We start from the raw sequence: 16,959 nt of genomic DNA, 5'->3' as shown, positions 1-16,959 counted from the left end.
TGCAGGCACCTGCACACACCTGCACACACACCTGTGCCCAGTCATGCACGTGAGGGCACATGCATGGGCGCCCAGGAAGAGAGAGCATGGAGTGGATGCGGCTGTAGCAGGGGCTGCCTAGGATGGGGGGCCAACGGGACAGAAGAGCGCCCTAGATGGGGTGGTACCCGCGATGGGCGGGTGCCTGCGATGAAGGGGTGGTACCCGCGATGGGGAGGTGCCAGCGCTGCCCCCCCAGTGCCCTGCCCCGGGGCGGGGCGGGGCCTGTTCGGCGCGGGCCAATCAGCGCCGTGTCCGCCCCGCGCGCGGGGTTAAAGCGGGGCGCGGGGCGGGGGCGGTGCGCAGGATGTGGGTGCGCGTGGTGTTGGCCTGTGCGGTCCTTTGCGCATGCGCGCGCGCCTGGCCCGGCGGGGCCGTGTGCGCGCGGGAGGTGGCGGGCGGGGGCGGCACGCGCTACGTGGCGTTCCTGGGCCGCGGTACCGGCACCGGCCCCGCGCTGGTCGAGAGCGCCTTGGCCGACCCCGGCCGCCTTCGCGCCTGCTGGGCCCGCCGCGACCCGCGTCTCGTCCGCGCCTTCCGCGCCGCCTGCGCACGCCGCCCGCCCGCCGTGCCCGGGGCCGCGCTGCGCCGGGCCCTGTCCGCGCTGTGGCGGCGCCGCGCCGCCTGCACCGACCCCGCAAAGGCGGGAGCGCAGCGCCAACGCCGCCGCCGGGGCTGGACGCTGCCGGGCACGTTGTGGTGTGGCGCCGGGGACTCGGCAGGGAACTGGAGCGAGCTGGGTACGGGGCGGCGGGGGGCGGCGCGGGCAGCTGGGCTCCCTCCGAGGGGCCGCGCTCACCGGCGCCTCCGCAGGGCTGTTCCGCGGCCCCGATCGGTGCTGCCGGGAGCACGACCAGTGCTGGGCGCAGATCACGGCGCTGCAGTTCAACTACGGCATCCGCAACTACCGCCTGCACACCGTGTCCCACTGCGACTGCGACGCCAGGTGCGCCCAGGGCCGGGGGAGGGGCACCGGGAGGGCTGGGGACACCAGCCCCGCTCACCGATCCCTGCCTGCAGGTTCCGGCATTGCCTGCTCGCCATCAACGACACCGTGTCCAACATCATCGGCGTCACCTTCTTCAACCTGCTGGAGGTGCCGTGCTTCGTGCTAGAAGAGAGCGAGGAGTGCATCCAGTGGCACTGGTGGGGCGGGTGAGTGCCTGGGGGGGCCCCGGTCCCCAGTGCACCCTGCCTAGCTGCCCTACCGGGCATGGCTTGGCTGGGCTGGTGTGCAGGGCCTCACAGCATGTGGTGTCCCCAGGTGCGAGCGTTATGGTGTTGTACCCTTGGCCAGGATGGTGCAGCAGAGTCAGTACCACCCTAGCCTGCCCGCAGAGGAGAGAGGCAACTCTGCTGCACAGCCCCCGGGTAAGGGAAGGAATTCCTCTAGAGCAGGGCGTAAGCGGCTCCGACAGGAACTGGAGCCGAAGCCTGGGCGCCGCCAGGCACGGAGACCTGAGACAGCCCAGCAGGACCCAGGTATCCCTGCGTTGGCCAGGGACAGGGCTGAGCCCACAGCCAGGCACCGAGCAGCACAGCAAGGGCTGAAGCCTGGCCCCCCAACAGCACTGACCATGTTGGGACAGGATCCAGCTGGAGCAAGGAGCGCACTGGGAAGAGCAGAGCAAGGAGCTGAGGGCTTGGCCTACCCTTGGGATGGCAGTGTGAGACCCAGCCCAACTGCAGCAGGATGGAGTGGGCCCACCCCAGTGCCCGAGGTGGAGGAGCGCAGGCAGCACGGTGAGCTGGTGCCATGGGTAGAGCATGCACCATAGCTGGGGTGTCTCAAGGCCTCAGCCTGGTGGGGTCATATGCTGGGGGTGCCCTTCACCTCCCTGCTGTCCTCAGGCCCAGGCAGGGTGTGCAGGTGCTACAAGCACCTGGGTAAGTGTGAGCACCAGATCGCACCCCACGAGGTGAGGTACCAGCTGCACAACGTGAACAGCCAGACACTCCTCCACTGCAACTGCACCCGCAGGTGCGTGTCCAGGAGGAAAAGAGCACTGTGTGCAGACAGTTTGGGATCAGAGGAGGTGGGATGTCCACCCTGGCCAACACCTGCTGACCACAGCCCTCCTGTGCCTGCAGGCTGGAGCGGTGCCTGCGCAGGGTGAGGAACTGCAGTAACATGGAGGTGGCTGTCCTGGCTAACCACATTGCCACAGACTGCTTTGTTCTGGAGCAGCTTGCTGCCTGCAGCCCAGGCAGGGGTTCTCAGGACAGGTAAGTGCCAAGAATCAAGAGGCTGTGGCCTGTGTGGGACATGAAGCCAGGAGTGTAAGCACTGGCCCCTGCTCTGCCATGCCATGAGCAGGCTGCAGGGCAGGCAGTGGCTGTCAGTGCTGCAGGGTTACACTGACATGCCCAGCTTTGCTTCTCCAGCAGCTGTACCACAGTGACCAGGGCTGTGCTTTTACCTGCAAAACGGCTCAAAAAGACCCTGAGGCGTTGGGGCCCTCTTCATGTGAGCTCCAAGACCAAGCATCCAGACTGGAAGACACAGGCCCGGGGAGGCACCCTCTGTGAGCAGTGCCAGCACCTGGCCATGGAGCAGGGGCCGGGTGCTCAGCCCCACACAGTGCCCCGATGATGCCTGAGCAGTGCTGCCTTGGGAAGGAAGGGGAGGAAGATGTGCTGTGCAGTAGCTGCAGCCTACAGCTGCTTGGTTCCTGGTCCTTTAGACAAAGGATAGCAATGAGCACAGCTGCTGGCATGACTGCATGGAGCTGGGGACCACAGCCAGAGCAGGCAGAGGGACTGAGAAGACTCAAGGAGTTGTGGTTGCCATCCACAAGCATCAAAGTAAGGGGAAGAAAATAGGAGGGCTCAGGAAAGGGGAAACTTATTGTTTTCCCTTCCCTGTTGTGCTCTGGGGCCAGGGGGATGGCAGGGCCCCCCACCCCTATATTGGTGACCCTTCAACTGGGGGGCCTGAGCAGTGAGGTGTGATCCTGACCCCCTTGCCCAGGCACAGTAGGATGACTGGGGTCACTCTATGCATGCAGCAGAAGATAAATAAAGAATGGTCAGAGCATGGTCTATGGTGCCAGGGCTGAGCCTTCTGCCCCCTGTTCACGCTGCAGCCCCCACCCCCAGGGCTGATCCTGCCCTCTGGGAGTGACCACAGTGCAGCTGGAGTGGGCAGGATCGTTTATTTTGTTGCTTGCACTATGTCCAGGCTGAGGCACAGTGGTAGAGCAGGGAAGGAGCAAGCTTTGATCTCTGGGGTACCCTGGGATGGTCCTCACTCTGTGCCCATCACCATTCCTGCCAGAGCCCTGCCTTGGCCTCCCCTGCCACCTTGGGTGCAAGGCCAGCACTCCTGTCATGGGACTGAAGAATCCTGCATGTGGAAGTTCATGAGGGTCTCCCCAAACTGCACTAGACCAGCTTTGCCCACCCTCCCCTGGGTCACCTCCCAGCCCTGCCCTGGGGAGCAGCTTGGGCTGAGGGGAGCAGAGGGGAGTACCCCTACCTGCCAGGCACACAACAGGGGTGAGGAGTCACTGCAATAAATAAGGGAGGGGGTGTCTTAGCAGGAAAGTGGCAGAGGAAAGCACACAGCGAGCACGCTATGGGGAGGAGGAAGGGGGCCGCTGCATCAGCGGCCCATGGCACAGCTATGGCTGTCCAGTTCCTGGGGGCTGCAGCCCTCTTTTGGGGATGTGCCACAGCCTGGGGGGCTGGTGGGGCTCATCCTCCGGCAGGGATAATAGCCCTGATCCACATTCTCTTGCCGCCGGCCCAGAGCCTTGTCAATCATCTCCAGGCGGAGTGCAGGCAGCAGGCCCAGGTTCCGGGGGTCAGCCCTGGCCAGCGGGCTGTCAGTGGAGACACGCTGGGGGCTACCCTGCTCCTGTACAGTCTGGTAGAGAGAGCTGCCCTCCAGGCTGTCAGCTGCCTGCCTCAGCTCCTTGCCTTTGGCTCCACAGCACCCCAGCTCTTCCTGGGGCACGTGGATGGTGGGGATATCCCTGGGGAGGCCGCGGCGGCTCTGGGGCGAGGGGCTGCGGCTCGTTCCCCTGTCCCGGCTTGATGGCCGCAGGATGAGACCCTGGAACTTGGCCAGGCTTGGGCTTCGGCTCCGGTGCCGTTTCATCTTGCCCGGGCTGGGGCTACGGGATTTGGGGGCCAACAGGACAAGTGTACTGTCATCCTCTTCTGAGCTGCTGCCTGAGCTGTCCGTGGGGCTGCTGCCCTCCTCTGACCTAGGCAGGGAGATCTGCACCCCTGCATCAGCACTGCTGGCTGACTCTCACAGGGGGCTGTGGGGTACCACAGCAGCTGGTCTCCCCCAGCCAGGGATCCCCACATACATCCCTCCCCCTCCCTCCCCCGGCCCCTCACCCTCGTCTCTTGGCTGTGCTCACCTGGAAGGGCTCAGTCACACCAGCGATGCTGCTGGAGGTGTTGCTGTAGTATCCAAGGATGTACTCGCCGTTCCCCTTGGGCAGCGCTTCCTCAGAGAACATCACCTGCAGCCCAGAAACACCTGATGGACACCAGGGCTGGGCACAGGGGTGCCCCCTCCCACCTCTAGCCCCAGCCAAAAGCACAAATTCCTGCTGCCAGCACCACAGGCCTGCCGGAGGCTCAGCACAAAGCAATAAGGTGCCCTCCGCCCCCATCCAGGGGCACGAAGGGGCCATTGTTCCCCCACAGTGGGACAGACGTGCCAGCAGGGCTGCCCCCAGCTCACCTGTGCACAGAGCTGCTTCTCTAGGCAGCGCTCCCCATCATCACTCCTGGCCCAGACATAGGACACATAGTCTTTAGGGTGCCGAAAGCCTACCTGTGTTACACAGGAGAACACAGGTGAGTGGGGGAACATCAGCCTCACTTGGCACCATCACCCGTGCCTGGCCTGCACTCCCTGCTTACACCAGGGAGACCCAGAGCTGTCTCACACCCCCCAGGTGTACCAGGGCCCTGTGGGGCCTGTGGAGCAGGAGGAAGAGGGAACTGCTGGACCTGAGCCTCCGGAAGCAGAGCCACGTCATGCTGCCAGGGGAAGAGAGGGCACAGCTCCACGCTGTGCACCCATGTTCGCTGGTGAGGGGTAGCTCAGAAGGGACCGCCACAGTGCTGTGCAGTGCTCCCCACTCCCTCCAGCCCCAGCAGCCCCCAAGCCCCTACCCGGTAGAGTCCTATCCAGTCCCAGGAGCTCCGGTGGAAGCCAACAGCCATCTTGTACCTGACAACTGCTTGCTCAGGCCTGCTCCACTCGTCAGCCACATAAATCTCAACCGGGGCCTTGTCCACCTTGGAAGCAAACTGTCAGAGACAGGTACATGGTGAGCAAGGGCATGGCAAAGAGCTGCCCCTGTTGCCCAGCAGCACCTCTCTGGGTCTGGGCCGCTGTGCATACACCCACAGCAGCCCCCAGCCAGGGGCAAGGCAGCCGAGTTTGCCAAACAGAAATAAAGTATGCCACCCCCCACAGAAGCTGGGCATCCCATTCCTGCAGCTCCTGCCTGCATTCCCACCAGCCCTGGACAGTGCTCACCTGCACAGCAAAGATGGCAGCTACTGGCTTGTGGTCGCTGACGGTGTATTCCATGTGGCTGCAGTAGCAGAGCTGGCTCACCGACAGCACACCCCGGCTGGGCCGGTGCCTGCCTGCCCCCAGCCCTTTGCTGGGGGATTTGATCTTCCACAGGATGCGGTCAGTCCAGGCAGGTTTTCGCTTCTTGGCACTGCAGGGCACAGAGGGGCAGCTCTTGCCTGGCAGAGGCAGTGGGCTCTGACCCAAACTGCCTCCCCCTGGCACTACGGCATGCATGGGCAGAGGGTGGAGCTCATCTCAGCACTCAGCTCAGCGTGGCTGCAGGGATAGACCTGCACTGGCACCAGCACTGCAGTCGTGTCCCAGTCCAGCCCATGCCTGCCCCAGCACAGCTGCTCCCCCCACCCATCCGCACAAGCATCCGCCCTGGCTCTGAGCCTCACTGCTCCTGCATCCCTCTCCCCCAGCTCACGCCCAGCTCTGCTCTCCTACCTGCTGTCGTACTTGTTGGTGCCGACATCAAATTTAAAGGTGGGTGGGAAGTTCAGGGGTCCCTCCTGAAAGCCTCTGAGAACAGGCCAGGTGCTTTTGGCAATGTTCAGCTGCGGGAAAGAGAGAAGGTAAAGGAGCACACCAGCCCCCATGATCAGACCAAGATCTCTCTGGTCTCACACAGTCACATCCTTGCCCCATTCCTGCCAGCTCCCACAGCTCTCAGGGTTTGTCCATCTGTGCCAGCAGCCAGTTTGTAGACCCAGTGCCTCAGGTCTTCCTCACACTAACAAGGGAAGCATGTGCCCAGCTCAGTCTGACCAGGGACTCTGCTGCCTCTTCCCCACAGAGACAAGAGAGCCAGAGCTCCTCCTGCCCTATGGGCTGCAAGGGGACATGTCCTGTCCCACAGCTGCACAGACAGTTTTGGGGAGAGTCAAACACTGCTCAGGGCCCAGTGGAGTCTGGCAACGTGCCCATCCCTCACCTGGTCCTTCTCCCAGAGCTGGCTCAGGACGTTGCTGTCGATGGCATACTTCACAAAGCAGATGTCCAGGCTCTCAATGCGGAAATTGAGGTCCCCAAACCAGAACACAAGGCTGTGGGAGAGAGGGCAACGGGCTGAAAGGGCTGAGGCTACTGGAGCTGGGGACAGCAGGGGAAAAATGTCCCCAGACTGTGTGCAGCCTCAGCCTGCAGCACAGGCACTCTTGGGAGCACTGGCACAGGTCAGCACTCAGCCGGCAGCCTGGCCAGCTGCCAGGAATCTGCAAGGTAGGACTAGGCATCATTAACCAAACCAGACAGACTGCCCTGAGCTAAAATCGAGGGTGGAAATTTCCACAGTGAGGCACCCACCAGAGTCAGACTACACAGGCTGTGCAGAGCTGGGCCCTCCACCTCACCGGTCCCAAAATACAACTGGACTAGTACAGCAGGAACTGCACCAGGCCTGAATGTACCCTTACAGGAGACCAAAGACCCCTCTAAACACCTATCCCACCATGCTGAGTTCCCACTGAGCCACGGGACAATTCTGCAGTTCTGCAGACAAGACCTGATCTCCAGGCTGTGCTGGGATGCAGAGGTCAGACCCCAGACCCTACATGGGGGAGGGTCAGGGACTGGGGCTGACACTAGAGCCCAGGCTGGGGAGCAAAGTGGTGGGGTACGCACTCGTGGTCCAGGATGCCGTTAGCCACACGGCCCTCAAACTGCTGCATGTGCAGTATGGTGGCAAAGTCCTCCTTGCGCTGCTCCGCCTTCTCCAGGTGCGCTGGCAGGTGGCAGTTCAGGAAGCAGACCATGTGGCCGAAGATGGAGAGACGAACACTCACCCCACCCTTGTTGCCCTGCACCGAGAGGATCCCATGACTCCTTGGGAAGCCAGCCCCTTGCCACCTTCCCCCAGGGCCACACTCACCCAGTAGCCTCCTAGCCCCGTCCTGGTACAATCTGTCTGGATGTCCTGCAGAAAGGGCAGGTGGTAGTACTTGGCAAACACCAGCAGGATCACACCTTGCATCCGCACCGTGCTGACCTGGAATGGGAGCAGGAGCTGGAGCAGGATGGTAGAGAGCCCACAGGGGCCATGAGGCAGCACCTCCATCCTTCGTGTGCCCCCCCCATCCTGCAGGTGACTAACAGCATGTTCAGTTCAGAGATCTGTGTGCACCCTCCTGAATACCGACAGCCAAGCCTGAGCCTCAGAGATGCTGGGCTTATATATGTTCTGGGGGTGAGTGCCTCCAGGAGCCGAACCTGCCTCCGGGCCCACAAGCTGCTGTCAGCAGCACAGGCCAGTTCCCACATTCACCTCTGCACCCTGGTTCAATGCAGCAGGCCACAAGAAGTGGCCCCAAAGCTCCAGAGGGGAAGCATAAGCATAGGAAAAGGAGCAGGGTGGCACAAGCCAGACAGCTCACTGGCAAGGTGCAGCACTGGCCCCCACATACTGTTTGGAGGCTACAGGCTGTCTCTCCAGCCAGCTCTCCCACCACACCTCCCTCTGCCCTGCAGTCCAACTCTCCCTCCCTGTGGCACACCTGCCTGGCAGACAGAGGGAACACCAGCTGCCAGCTTCTTCAGGACTCCTTACCAGGATGAAATGGAAGGGACTCAGCACATCCATGAAGAGCTCGCTCCACTGATCTGTGAAGAGGGCATCCTTCAGGCGCTTGTTTATCTTGGAGTTCACCTCCTGCAGCCTGGGAGGAAGGGGATAGGTCCCTCAGCCACACCAGGAAAGTGTCTGTGTCCCAAGTAGTGAGAGCTCCTTGGGAAAGTTGCCAAAGCACAGTACTGGGGAGCAGTACAGGGTGGGAAGGGCAGTTCAAGGGAAAACCCTAGGTTTAGAGCACAAACCAGCCATGTCCTTGCTCCAGTGATGCTGGACCATGTGCTGGCAGGAGGCACAAGTGGCCCTGAACCCAGGAGGCCTTGGCCCCTTCTAAAGAAGAAGCAGTTCAGCTGCACAGAGCTGGGCAGCAGCCTAAAGCCCATCTCAAGGTGCAAGAGGGGCTTAAAGGGCCTTTCAGTTGAATCAGTCTCTACACAGAAGTCAAGTCTCACCAGCGCAGGGTGTCCAGATGCATTCAAGCCACCCAGCTTGGAGCAGCAGCAACCAGAAAGTTAGTAGTGCTCCTCCCAGCTCAGCAATTAGTGAAAAGAAGGAACAATGTCCACAGAGAACAGCAGAATCAGGAAGTGTCTTGCCCAAAAATATCAGGTGCTTGGTGCACAAAGACACAGGTCAGAGGAAGGAGACAGCCAGAGATGCCGGGAGGTGAGAACTGCAGGATACCCTGTCCTGGACCTAACACGGTCCCAGCACATCCCATGCTGTCAGCTACACCCCCCACCCCATCCATCCAGCTCAGGTCCATCTCCACAGCCCACACAGTCCCATCCCACTGGTCCGCAAGGCCGAGGACACTGGGAGATTTGCTCCAACACAGTGTTATAGCTCTGGCAGCCTCAGCCTTCCACCACTATCCCCAAGGCTAGGAGCTCCAGGGCAGTCCCTGGCACCTCCTGGAGGCAGATCCAGCTCTCCTATATCACACCTGCAGGCAGAGGCTACTTCCTGCTCCCTGTGCAAAGACACAGTGGAGCCCTGGCCTTAGCAGGAATCCACACACCACCACAGACCTCAAGGGACCAGTCTGTGCTCAAATGCTGGCAAGCTCGTCTCACCACCACACTGTGGCACTACCTTGCCAGCAGCTCCGTGTACCAGGGGCATGGAGCCAACCCAGCTGTGGGAGAACAGCAGATCTATGCCCTTGAGGCCTGCATACCATGCACAAAAGCAGAGAGGAGGAAAACACTCCCAGAGAACTTGGGGCAGGTGAGTTAAATGCCTCGACAGACCTGACCCCAGGACTGCCATGGCTCACTTGGCCTGGCACAGCCAGCCTCAGGCTTGTTGAGGATTCAAGTCTAATCAGTACTCAAGGGTTTTGGTTCCTCTCAGCACTCACATTCTACCAGGAGCTGATTGTCCATCACCTTTTCGGATATATTACCATTTGTGATGTACATGCCTCCTTCCTCCCCGGGACTCAGGGAGGCTGAGGCTGCAGCTCTCCCATTCCTCATGCCCCAGGGCTGTGGGGATCCCCTGAAAAGGGATACAGCAGGGCAGGGGAGGGGGCCTTGCACCTCACCGTCTTACCCAATGGCGATCATGTCCACATCGTTTGTCTCGCCCGTGTTGAGGTGCAGCAGGGATGTCACATCATTCGGGGGCATGGCTGTGCCTACGTTCCAGGTGACCACTGTGATGCTTGGGAGGACAAACGAAGAAAAGGCTAACACGGGGGCTCAGAGGGATTCCTGTCCCCCTGTTCAGCCCCCAGCTCCACCAAGGAAGCTTTTTGCTGGCAACAGAAGTAAAGACTGAAGCTTAATCAGAGCACATACACCCTAACTCCCGTTTGAGGGAAACAGGTCCTTGCTTCCAAATTCCCCCAGGATCTGCACTTGATAATTCTAAAAACCAGCACAAAGAGCCCTCATTTTCATCACCACCAGCTGACACAGGCATGCTGGCACAGCAGGCAGCCTTCAAGAAAACTGCTTCCCCTCCCTTCCCCAGGAATCACGGCTCCTGGCAAAAAAGACCCGGATCTGAGTCCTCAGCCCCTGCCAGCCCTAAAGGCCAGGGCAGCGCATGTGACAGCGGTTCTGCAGCCCCGAAGCTGTGTCCTTCAGCAGCGCAAAGCCACATCCCTCACAACACATCAATGCCATTGCGCAACGGGCACCAGCAAAGGGCCCGTGGGCTCATTTGGCAGCAGCCAGGAGTCGTCTCAGTCTCAGGGACATGTTTCAACAGGGAGGGAGGGCAGTGCCCAGGAAAGCCCCAGTGCTCGGAGACAGCGGGGGCAGGTAGCCCGTGGCTCTGTTATGATATCCCGCACGGACAGCGGCACCAGGCATTCTCCTCACAGGAGCCTGCCTGACTGCAGTCCCGCACCCCAAATCCTCCAGCTGAACCCTTCACAGTGGGAGGAGAGGTGCAGCTCCAAAGCACAGCGGAGGCCTCGGCACCGCGCTCCCTGTCCCCGCGATGCCCCCGCGGCCCCACTCACCGGAACGCGCCGTCCTCCGAGGCCCGTCCCGGGCAGTCCGGCAGCGGATCGCAGGCGTCGCCAGAGCCGGGGCGGCCGAGGGGCCGGCCGAGGAGGGGCAGCTCGCCCGGCTCCGCTCGGGGGGCCAAGCCTGCCCACCCGCCGGCGAGGAACTCGCTGGACACGGCCTTGGGCAGCGCGGGGGCGCGGGGCACGGCGGGGCCCGCCCAGGCCGCGATGTGGTCGCTGGACTCCGCCTTAGGCAGCATCTCCCGCCGCTCCGGCGCGGGAAAGGCGGCCCGGCCGAGCGCTGTTGGAGACAGAGGGCCACCCGGCCCGGGGGGCAGCAGGGCCGGCAGCGGGAGCCCCTCGGGCGGGGTCCGGCCCGGGGGCCGCTCCTCGGGCCCGGCGCGCCGTGGGCAGCCGTGCCCGAAGGGGTCGCAGGCGGCGTCCGGCCGGGAGCTCCTACGGCCGACCGGGACGCCGCCGCTGAGGAATGGTGCCGCCGAAGCCCCTGCCTCGGGCAAGGGCCGGGCTGCGCCCCCGGGGCCGCGCGGGAGGCCGGGCCGGGGCTCCGCGCCGGCGGTTGAGCCCCGGTCGGCGCTGCCGCGCCGGGCCGGGTCCATCGGCGGGCGGAGACCGGAGCAGCCCCGACCCGGCCCCGCACACCTTGCGGCCCCGCCACGTGACGTCACCACACCATGACGTCAACGCCCGCCACCTGCGCGGCGCCTTAAAGGCGCAGGAGCATCCCCGCCTCGCGCGCACCTGCCGCACCGCCCTGCCCACGTGACGGCCCGAGACGCGCCCCTCCTCTGCCCCCGCCAGCCTGTCCTTACACCTGCACACCCGTCCCTGCTCACCTGTCCTTACATCTGCACACCCGTCCTTGCATCTGCACACCTGTCTTTGTGTGTGCACAACTGTCTTTGCACATGGATGACTAACCTCGCTCATGTACTGCAGTCCTGCACGTACACACGTACACACATCTTTTGCGCATGCACAACAGCCATTGCAAGTACACACCTGTCCTCGCACACCTGCCCTTGCCTATGCACCTCTGCCCCTGCCTATGCACCTCTGCCCCTACCTGCCTGTCTGCCTTAGTGCATTATTGTGTGTGCAGCTGTGCTCACCACTGTGGCTGTTGTGTCAGCGCCGGGTGTGTCTGTGGTTTGCTGTGGAGTGTTTGCGATGTTGGGTGCATGCACACCCTTGGGCAGCCGTGAGTGTGTGCAGCTGCTTGTGTGTGGCTGTGTGTGCAGCTATGTTTGTGGCTCTGTGTGTAGCTCTGTGTGTGTGCAGCTGTGTGTGTGGCTCTGTGTGTGTGGCTGTGTGCAGCTCTGTGTGGCTCTGTGTGTGCGCAGCTCTACGTGCAGCTATGTGTGTGGCTGTGTGTGTATGGCCTTGCATGGCTGTGTGTGTGAAGCTGTGTGTGCAGCTGTCTGGCTGTGTCTGTGTGTGCCTCTGCGAGTGGGCGCTGCTTTGTCTGTGCACAGCAGTGTCCCTGTGCTTGTCCTATTTACAGGGACTGGGACAAGTTTATCACTATGTGGATATAATCAAAACTGTATTCTACACCCTTCCAATGGACTGGTAATAAATGGATTGTTTGCAGCAGCTGCCCAGGGCAGCCTGACACCTCAGGCTACAAGCTGGATGTTAAACAAACCCTGAGAGACAGGGGAATGTTCTTTTATTTGCGCAGCAATGACTCAGCTGTGATAACTCCCCTTCGGAAAGGCATTAACACCTTCACCCCCAGCCTCAGGGTTCATCTCTGCTAATGGACCACCTTGGACTGACATAATAGGCAGCTGCAACACCCAGACCATCAAGGACTCCAAAAATATCCCATGACTCACAGAGTTAAATCACCCATTGTGAAGCTCCCTGCCCTGGTGGAGGTACTGGGCATTCCCACCTGAACTTGAGCATATATAAACTTTGGGTTTTGGGACTTCTGGTACCACTCACCAGATCCAGAGGAGGACCAAAACTTGGACAGAACTGCGATCATCATCCGGACCAACAGGTTTTCTTTTACTTTGCACCCAGGGGGGCCACGTGATGCTCAGCACAGGGGTTGACAAACACCGTTCTGTTCTTGTCCCAGGGTGTGGGGTTATACATCTGCTTTTGTGGGTTAAAACCAGTTTTTCTCTCTATTGTTGTATTCATTGTAATCTTTTTAGTAAATTATAACTCTGATTTGTAATCTCTCTTGAGTTGCGTTCATTTCTCACGCCAGTTTACTTTTAAACCGGCACAGTGCTCCAGTGCAGCATGGGCAGGTATGAACACCTGTGCTTGGGGTGCATACACACGCACATGTGTGTGTGTGTGCGTGCCTAGAGGGAATGGGGGACCAGGTGATACGTCTTGCCCTCAGCTTGTACTTGCCAGCATCCAGGGAAGGCTGGAGCTTGAGGAGGAGGAGAATCTTGGTGAAGTATGGAGTGAGGTAGAGGAGGATCCTGGTAGGAGAGGACAAGGGCCCTGGGTCCCTGCAGGGTTGACTCACAAGCATCAAGGGAGTTGTGGTGGAGGTGGTTCCTGCCATCACGGAAGCACTGTGATCAATAGTGACAAATGGGACAGGATCAAGGAGAGACAGGCTTCTGGAGGGGTGTAAAGGGGGATCCAGGGACCCAAGACTGATCTGCCTTACCTCCATTCTGGGAAGGTGACAGAGCAGCAAGTCCTGGAAACCATTGCTGGACACATGAACAACAACTCGTTGAGGGGGTCAGATTGGCTTGCCCAAGGGGAGGTTCTGCTTGGCCCCCTGATCCCCTCCTGTGATAGAGCAAGCAGCCAGCAGACACAGACAGCAGGGGACAGTGTCCACCTGCACTGCAGGGAGGCCTTGGGCACTGCCTCCCATCTGGTCCTCCTAGGGAAGCTGTTGGTGTACAGGCTGGATAAGTAGAGGTCAAGGCAGGAAGGCTGGATCCAGGGGTGGTGGTGAGCGACGCACAGTTTCATGGGAGGCCAGTCACTCACAGGGTCCCCAGGGGTCTGTGCTGGGCCCTGGCCTGTTTAGCATCCTCATCCCCTGGATGATGGGACAGCAAATGTGCAGGTGACAGCAAACCGTGAGGAGGGGCTAACAAACCAGGGGGTCATGTGTCCATCCAGAGGGACCTGGAGAGGCTGGAGAAGTGGGCTGGCAGGAATCTCCTGAGGTTCAACCAGGGAACGTACAGAGTTCTGCCCCTGGGAAGGAACAACCCCAGCACCGGGATATGCTGCGGGCCATCCAACTGGAAGGCAGCTCTGCAGCAGGGGGGCTGGGGGACACCACATTGACTATAAGCTTAGCGTGTCCTCAGGGCAAAGCAGGTGAATGATATCCTGGGCTGCATCGAGGTGTTTGTCAGCAGGTCACAGGAGGTCACAGAGGTGACTGTGAAACCACCCCTGGAGTGCTCTGTCCAGTGTAGGGCTCTGAGGAGCAAGTCCAAGAGATATGGACTTGCTGGAAGGAGCCCAGTGAAGACCCCCAAGGAGGATGGGCTTGAGCATCTTTAAGACAAGGAGGAGCTGCGAGTGCTGCGACTGTACATCCTGGAGCACAGGAAGCTCAGGCATATCTCATCCATGTATATAAATATCCAAAGGAAAGCACAGAGGATGAAGCCTGGCTTTTCCCAAGGATGCCCAGTTGCAGCACCGGATGCCATGGGCACAAACTGGAATACAGGAGTGTCCCTCTGCACATCAGGAAACACTTTTTTCCTGGCCCAGGTTGCCTAGAGACCTGCGCAGTCTCCATCCTTGGACATTCGCAAAAGTGACCTGGACACTGTCCTGGGCCCCTGGCTCCAGGTGGCCCTGCCCGAGCAGGGTGTAGGACCAGAGAGACCCTAGAGTTGCCTCCAGCCTCAGCCAGTCCAAGACCCCAGGACCTGTGTCCAGAATGTGCCTGTGTTGAGGGTGTTTGTGTGCAGCTGCAGTGTGGAGAGTGTGTGTGGGGTGGGTGTGTGCATGCAGGGGTACATGATGGCTTGCACATGCAGAGCTGCATGTGCCTCATTTGTGTGAGTCCATACAGCTGGGTGTACATATGGTGGTGTGCGCGCACACCATTGCACATGTGACTGCCGGTGCTGGTGTGTCTTTATGCACTGCTGTGTGTGCTGATGTGTCCGGACATAGGCACAGCTGAGAGTGGCTGGAGGGAAGGTAGGAATGTGTGTGTGTCTGTGTGTATCTGTGTGCTTCTGTACAGACTGAGCATAGCTGTGCAGAGCTGTGGGCACACACCCGTGCATGCGTGCGCGTGCAGCTGTGTGAGCGTGCACAGCTGTGTGTGCCCGCACGCCCCCTGCCCGGGTGTCTCAGGGTGTTTCAGTGTGTGCTGTGGGTGTGCAGGGGGGGTGCGCGCGCACCCCCGGGTCTCTCGGTGTTTCAGCGTGTGCCGTGCGCGTGCGTGGTGTGCGCGTGCACGGGTGTCTGTGGTGGTTGTGCGCGCGCGCCGCCGCGCAGGCGCTGTGCCGTGCGCGCGCCCGGGCAGGGCGGACGTGGCGGCGGTGAGGGCGATGCGGGCGGTGCTGCCGGGGCCGGGGCTGGGGCTGTGGGTGCTGCTGGCGGCGGCGCTGGCGGCGGGTCGCTGCTCGGAGCTCCCCCAGCTCCGCGGGGCCGCGCTGCGGGACCTGGCCCGGGGCAAGGTGGAGGTGAGCGCGGACAGGGCGCGCGGGGAGGGCCGGAGGTGAGCCAGTGCCCGCCGGGTGCCTGATGGGGTGTCCCTTTCCTCAGACCTGCGGCGGGTGACGGCTGAACCGCCTCAGGGAGGTACGTAGCGGGGCCGGGGGGCGCGGGGAGCCGGGGCCGTCCCGCGCTGAGCCGGGGCCGTCCCGCGCTGAGCCGGGCCGGGCCGGGCCGGCCGCTCTCCGCAGGTGAAGGCGTTCGTCACCCAGGACATCCCGCTCTAGTACCCGGCGGCGGCGGCGGCAGCGCTGGGGGCCTGCAGGAGTGCACAGGATGGGATGCCACGGGATGGGACAGGGGCGGGACAGGATGCGAGGGGACAGGGTGTGAAGGGATGGGATGGAAGATGGGACGGGCTGAGGGAAGGATCAGATGGAGGATGGGGCTGGGTGAAGAGTGGAGGACGGGATGGTTGGGGGATGGGATGGGTCAGGGCAGGATAGGAGGATATGGAGGATGGGGTGATATGACATGTAGGACAGAAAGGGATGGGATACAATGAAGGATGGGATGGGAGAAAATGCGATGTGACAGAAGGGATGGAGGACAGTATAGAATGGGCAGAAGTGGGATGTGATGGAGGATGGAATGGGATGTGATGGGACAGGGGCTGCCCAGTGCTGTCTGCTCCTTGACACATCATCCAGCCATAACCTGGAGATGAAACACCTGCCCGGTGCTGACCCCGAGCTCGTGCTCCTCAGCCACCGGTATGAGGAGCTGGAGGTGAGTGGGCAGCGTGGCACCCACTTCTACAGGGCCTGGGGTGGTCAGTGCTCTGTGGATGCCAGGCTGCAGCCCCTGTCTGGGTGCAGAGAATCCCCCTGAGTGACATGACCCGGGAGGAGATCAACCGGCTGGTGCAGGAGCTGGGCTTCTACCGCAAGGAGACGCCTGATGCCCCCGTGCCTGAGGAGTTCCAGTTTGCCCCTGCCAAGCCTCTGCCCACACTGCCACCCCCCCAAGCATCCACCACTGGCATCAAGACCCCACTCAAACGTGACAAGGGAGAACACCCAGACCTCTAGTGAGGAGTGCCGCACTTGGGACAGGGTCCTGCAGCCAGTCCACAGCACAGGGAACGAGGGTGTTACAGCAGCTGGGGATAGTGCTGTGGAGTGGCAGAGCTGCCCCCCCCCGCTCTTGCTTGGTGCTGTGTAGCCTCTGCCCCAAGGATGCCCTGGGTAGCTCAAACTTTGAGCAGGGGCTTCCTGGGCACTGTGGGCATCCCAAGGTTCCCATGTGGTGGTCGTTGCCTTCCCATGCCTGCAGCCTGTTATCCCTGGCCAGTTGGGAGGAGCAGCATTCCTTGCACTCCTTTGCTGTGCCCGGAGGTTTAGCTGCTCCCGGCAACTGGGCAGCTGCATCCTACCTGCATGGGACAGGATGAAACCCTCAGCAGAAAGCAACAGGTGCTAAGGGTAGATGTGCTGAGTCCCAAAGGTGGGAGAGCTGCCCCAGGGAGAGGGCTTTACCCCCCAGTAGGGTTATCTTGTATCCAGCACCCAGTAAAGCCTTTATATACAGTTGGCTGCACTGTGTCATCTTTTCAGGGCAGGCTTGGTGATGTGCATCCTGCACTGTTCTGTGCCAAGGGGAGCTGGGTGCCCCAGAGCTGCTCAGAGGCAG

At 61.3% G+C, this 16,959-nt stretch overlaps 3 protein-coding genes across 8 annotated transcripts; 2 read left to right on the top strand and 1 right to left on the bottom strand.

Annotated features, from left to right (window-relative positions):
• The first annotated feature begins 346 nt into the window (after positions 1–346).
• On the top strand, positions 347–12,835 carry PLA2G3 (phospholipase A2 group III). Of its 5 annotated transcripts, XM_064674501.1 has the most exons (8): positions 347–779; positions 853–985; positions 1,060–1,194; positions 1,304–1,521; positions 1,609–1,782; positions 1,891–2,020; positions 2,131–2,265; positions 10,140–12,835. In XM_064674501.1, exons 1-8 carry the CDS (start codon positions 347–349, stop codon positions 10,504–10,506), a joined length of 1,725 nt encoding a protein of 574 aa, XP_064530571.1. In that variant the 3' UTR covers positions 10,507–12,835. The 5 variants fall into 5 exon arrangements, with proteins under 5 accessions (XP_064530571.1, XP_064530570.1, XP_064530573.1 ...); XM_064674500.1 differs by having other exon boundaries at positions 1,304–1,782; XM_064674503.1 differs by lacking the exon at positions 10,140–12,835 and adding an exon at positions 2,428–3,081 and having other exon boundaries at positions 1,304–1,782.
• Positions 3,176–11,277, bottom strand: INPP5J (inositol polyphosphate-5-phosphatase J). Of its 2 annotated transcripts, XM_064674498.1 has the most exons (12): positions 10,636–11,240; positions 9,717–9,827; positions 8,139–8,247; positions 7,464–7,580; positions 7,217–7,392; positions 6,528–6,639; positions 6,041–6,150; positions 5,549–5,738; positions 5,179–5,316; positions 4,742–4,834; positions 4,413–4,517; positions 3,176–4,264 (listed from the first exon to the last, which is right to left on the bottom strand). In XM_064674498.1, the coding sequence occupies exons 1-12, from the start codon at positions 11,238–11,240 to the stop codon at positions 3,644–3,646; spliced, it is 2,487 nt and encodes an 828-aa protein (XP_064530568.1). In that variant the 3' UTR covers positions 3,176–3,643. The 2 variants fall into 2 exon arrangements, with proteins under 2 accessions (XP_064530568.1, XP_064530569.1); XM_064674499.1 differs by lacking the exon at positions 4,742–4,834 and having other exon boundaries at positions 10,636–11,277.
• Positions 12,836–15,119: 2,284 nt separating the features above from the next.
• On the top strand, positions 15,120–16,856 carry SELENOM (selenoprotein M). The gene is made up of 5 exons (XM_064674506.1): positions 15,120–15,296; positions 15,379–15,414; positions 15,519–15,553; positions 15,978–16,056; positions 16,146–16,856. The coding sequence occupies exons 1-5, from the start codon at positions 15,162–15,164 to the stop codon at positions 16,356–16,358; spliced, it is 498 nt and encodes a 165-aa protein (XP_064530576.1). The 5' UTR covers positions 15,120–15,161; the 3' UTR covers positions 16,359–16,856.
• Positions 16,857–16,959: the final 103 nt, after the last annotated feature.

This window comes from Pseudopipra pipra, chromosome 18 (assembly GCF_036250125.1).
Source record: "Pseudopipra pipra isolate bDixPip1 chromosome 18, bDixPip1.hap1, whole genome shotgun sequence".
In the NCBI taxonomy this organism is placed as follows: domain Eukaryota; kingdom Metazoa; phylum Chordata; class Aves; order Passeriformes; family Pipridae; genus Pseudopipra; species Pseudopipra pipra.
The sequence above is the reverse complement of the archived record's forward strand: the minus strand, read 5'-3'. Positions and strand labels throughout refer to the sequence as shown.

What these genes read in the sequence shown, in the direction of transcription:
- PLA2G3 (XM_064674500.1), top strand. Translation starts at nt 347, where the DNA reads ATGTGGGTGCGCGTGGTGTTGGCCTGTGCGGTCCTTTGCGCATGCGCG. An exon ending in AGGGAACTGGAGCGAGCTGG is followed by an intron (nt 780 to 852) that starts GTACGGGGCGGC and finishes GCGCCTCCGCAG; the next exon opens with GGCTGTTCCGCGGCCCCGAT. An exon ending in CACTGCGACTGCGACGCCAG is followed by an intron (nt 986 to 1,059) that starts GTGCGCCCAGGG and finishes CCCTGCCTGCAG; the next exon opens with GTTCCGGCATTGCCTGCTCG.
- INPP5J (XM_064674498.1), bottom strand. Translation starts at nt 11,240, where the DNA reads ATGGACCCGGCCCGGCGCGGCAGCGCCGACCGGGGCTCAACCGCCGGC. An exon ending in GTGGACATGATCGCCATTGG is followed by an intron (nt 8,248 to 9,716) that starts GTAAGACGGTGA and finishes CCTTCCTCCCAG; the next exon opens with GCTGCAGGAGGTGAACTCCA. An exon ending in ACCAACAAGTACGACAGCAG is followed by an intron (nt 5,739 to 6,040) that starts GTAGGAGAGCAG and finishes TGTGCCCTGCAG; the next exon opens with TGCCAAGAAGCGAAAACCTG.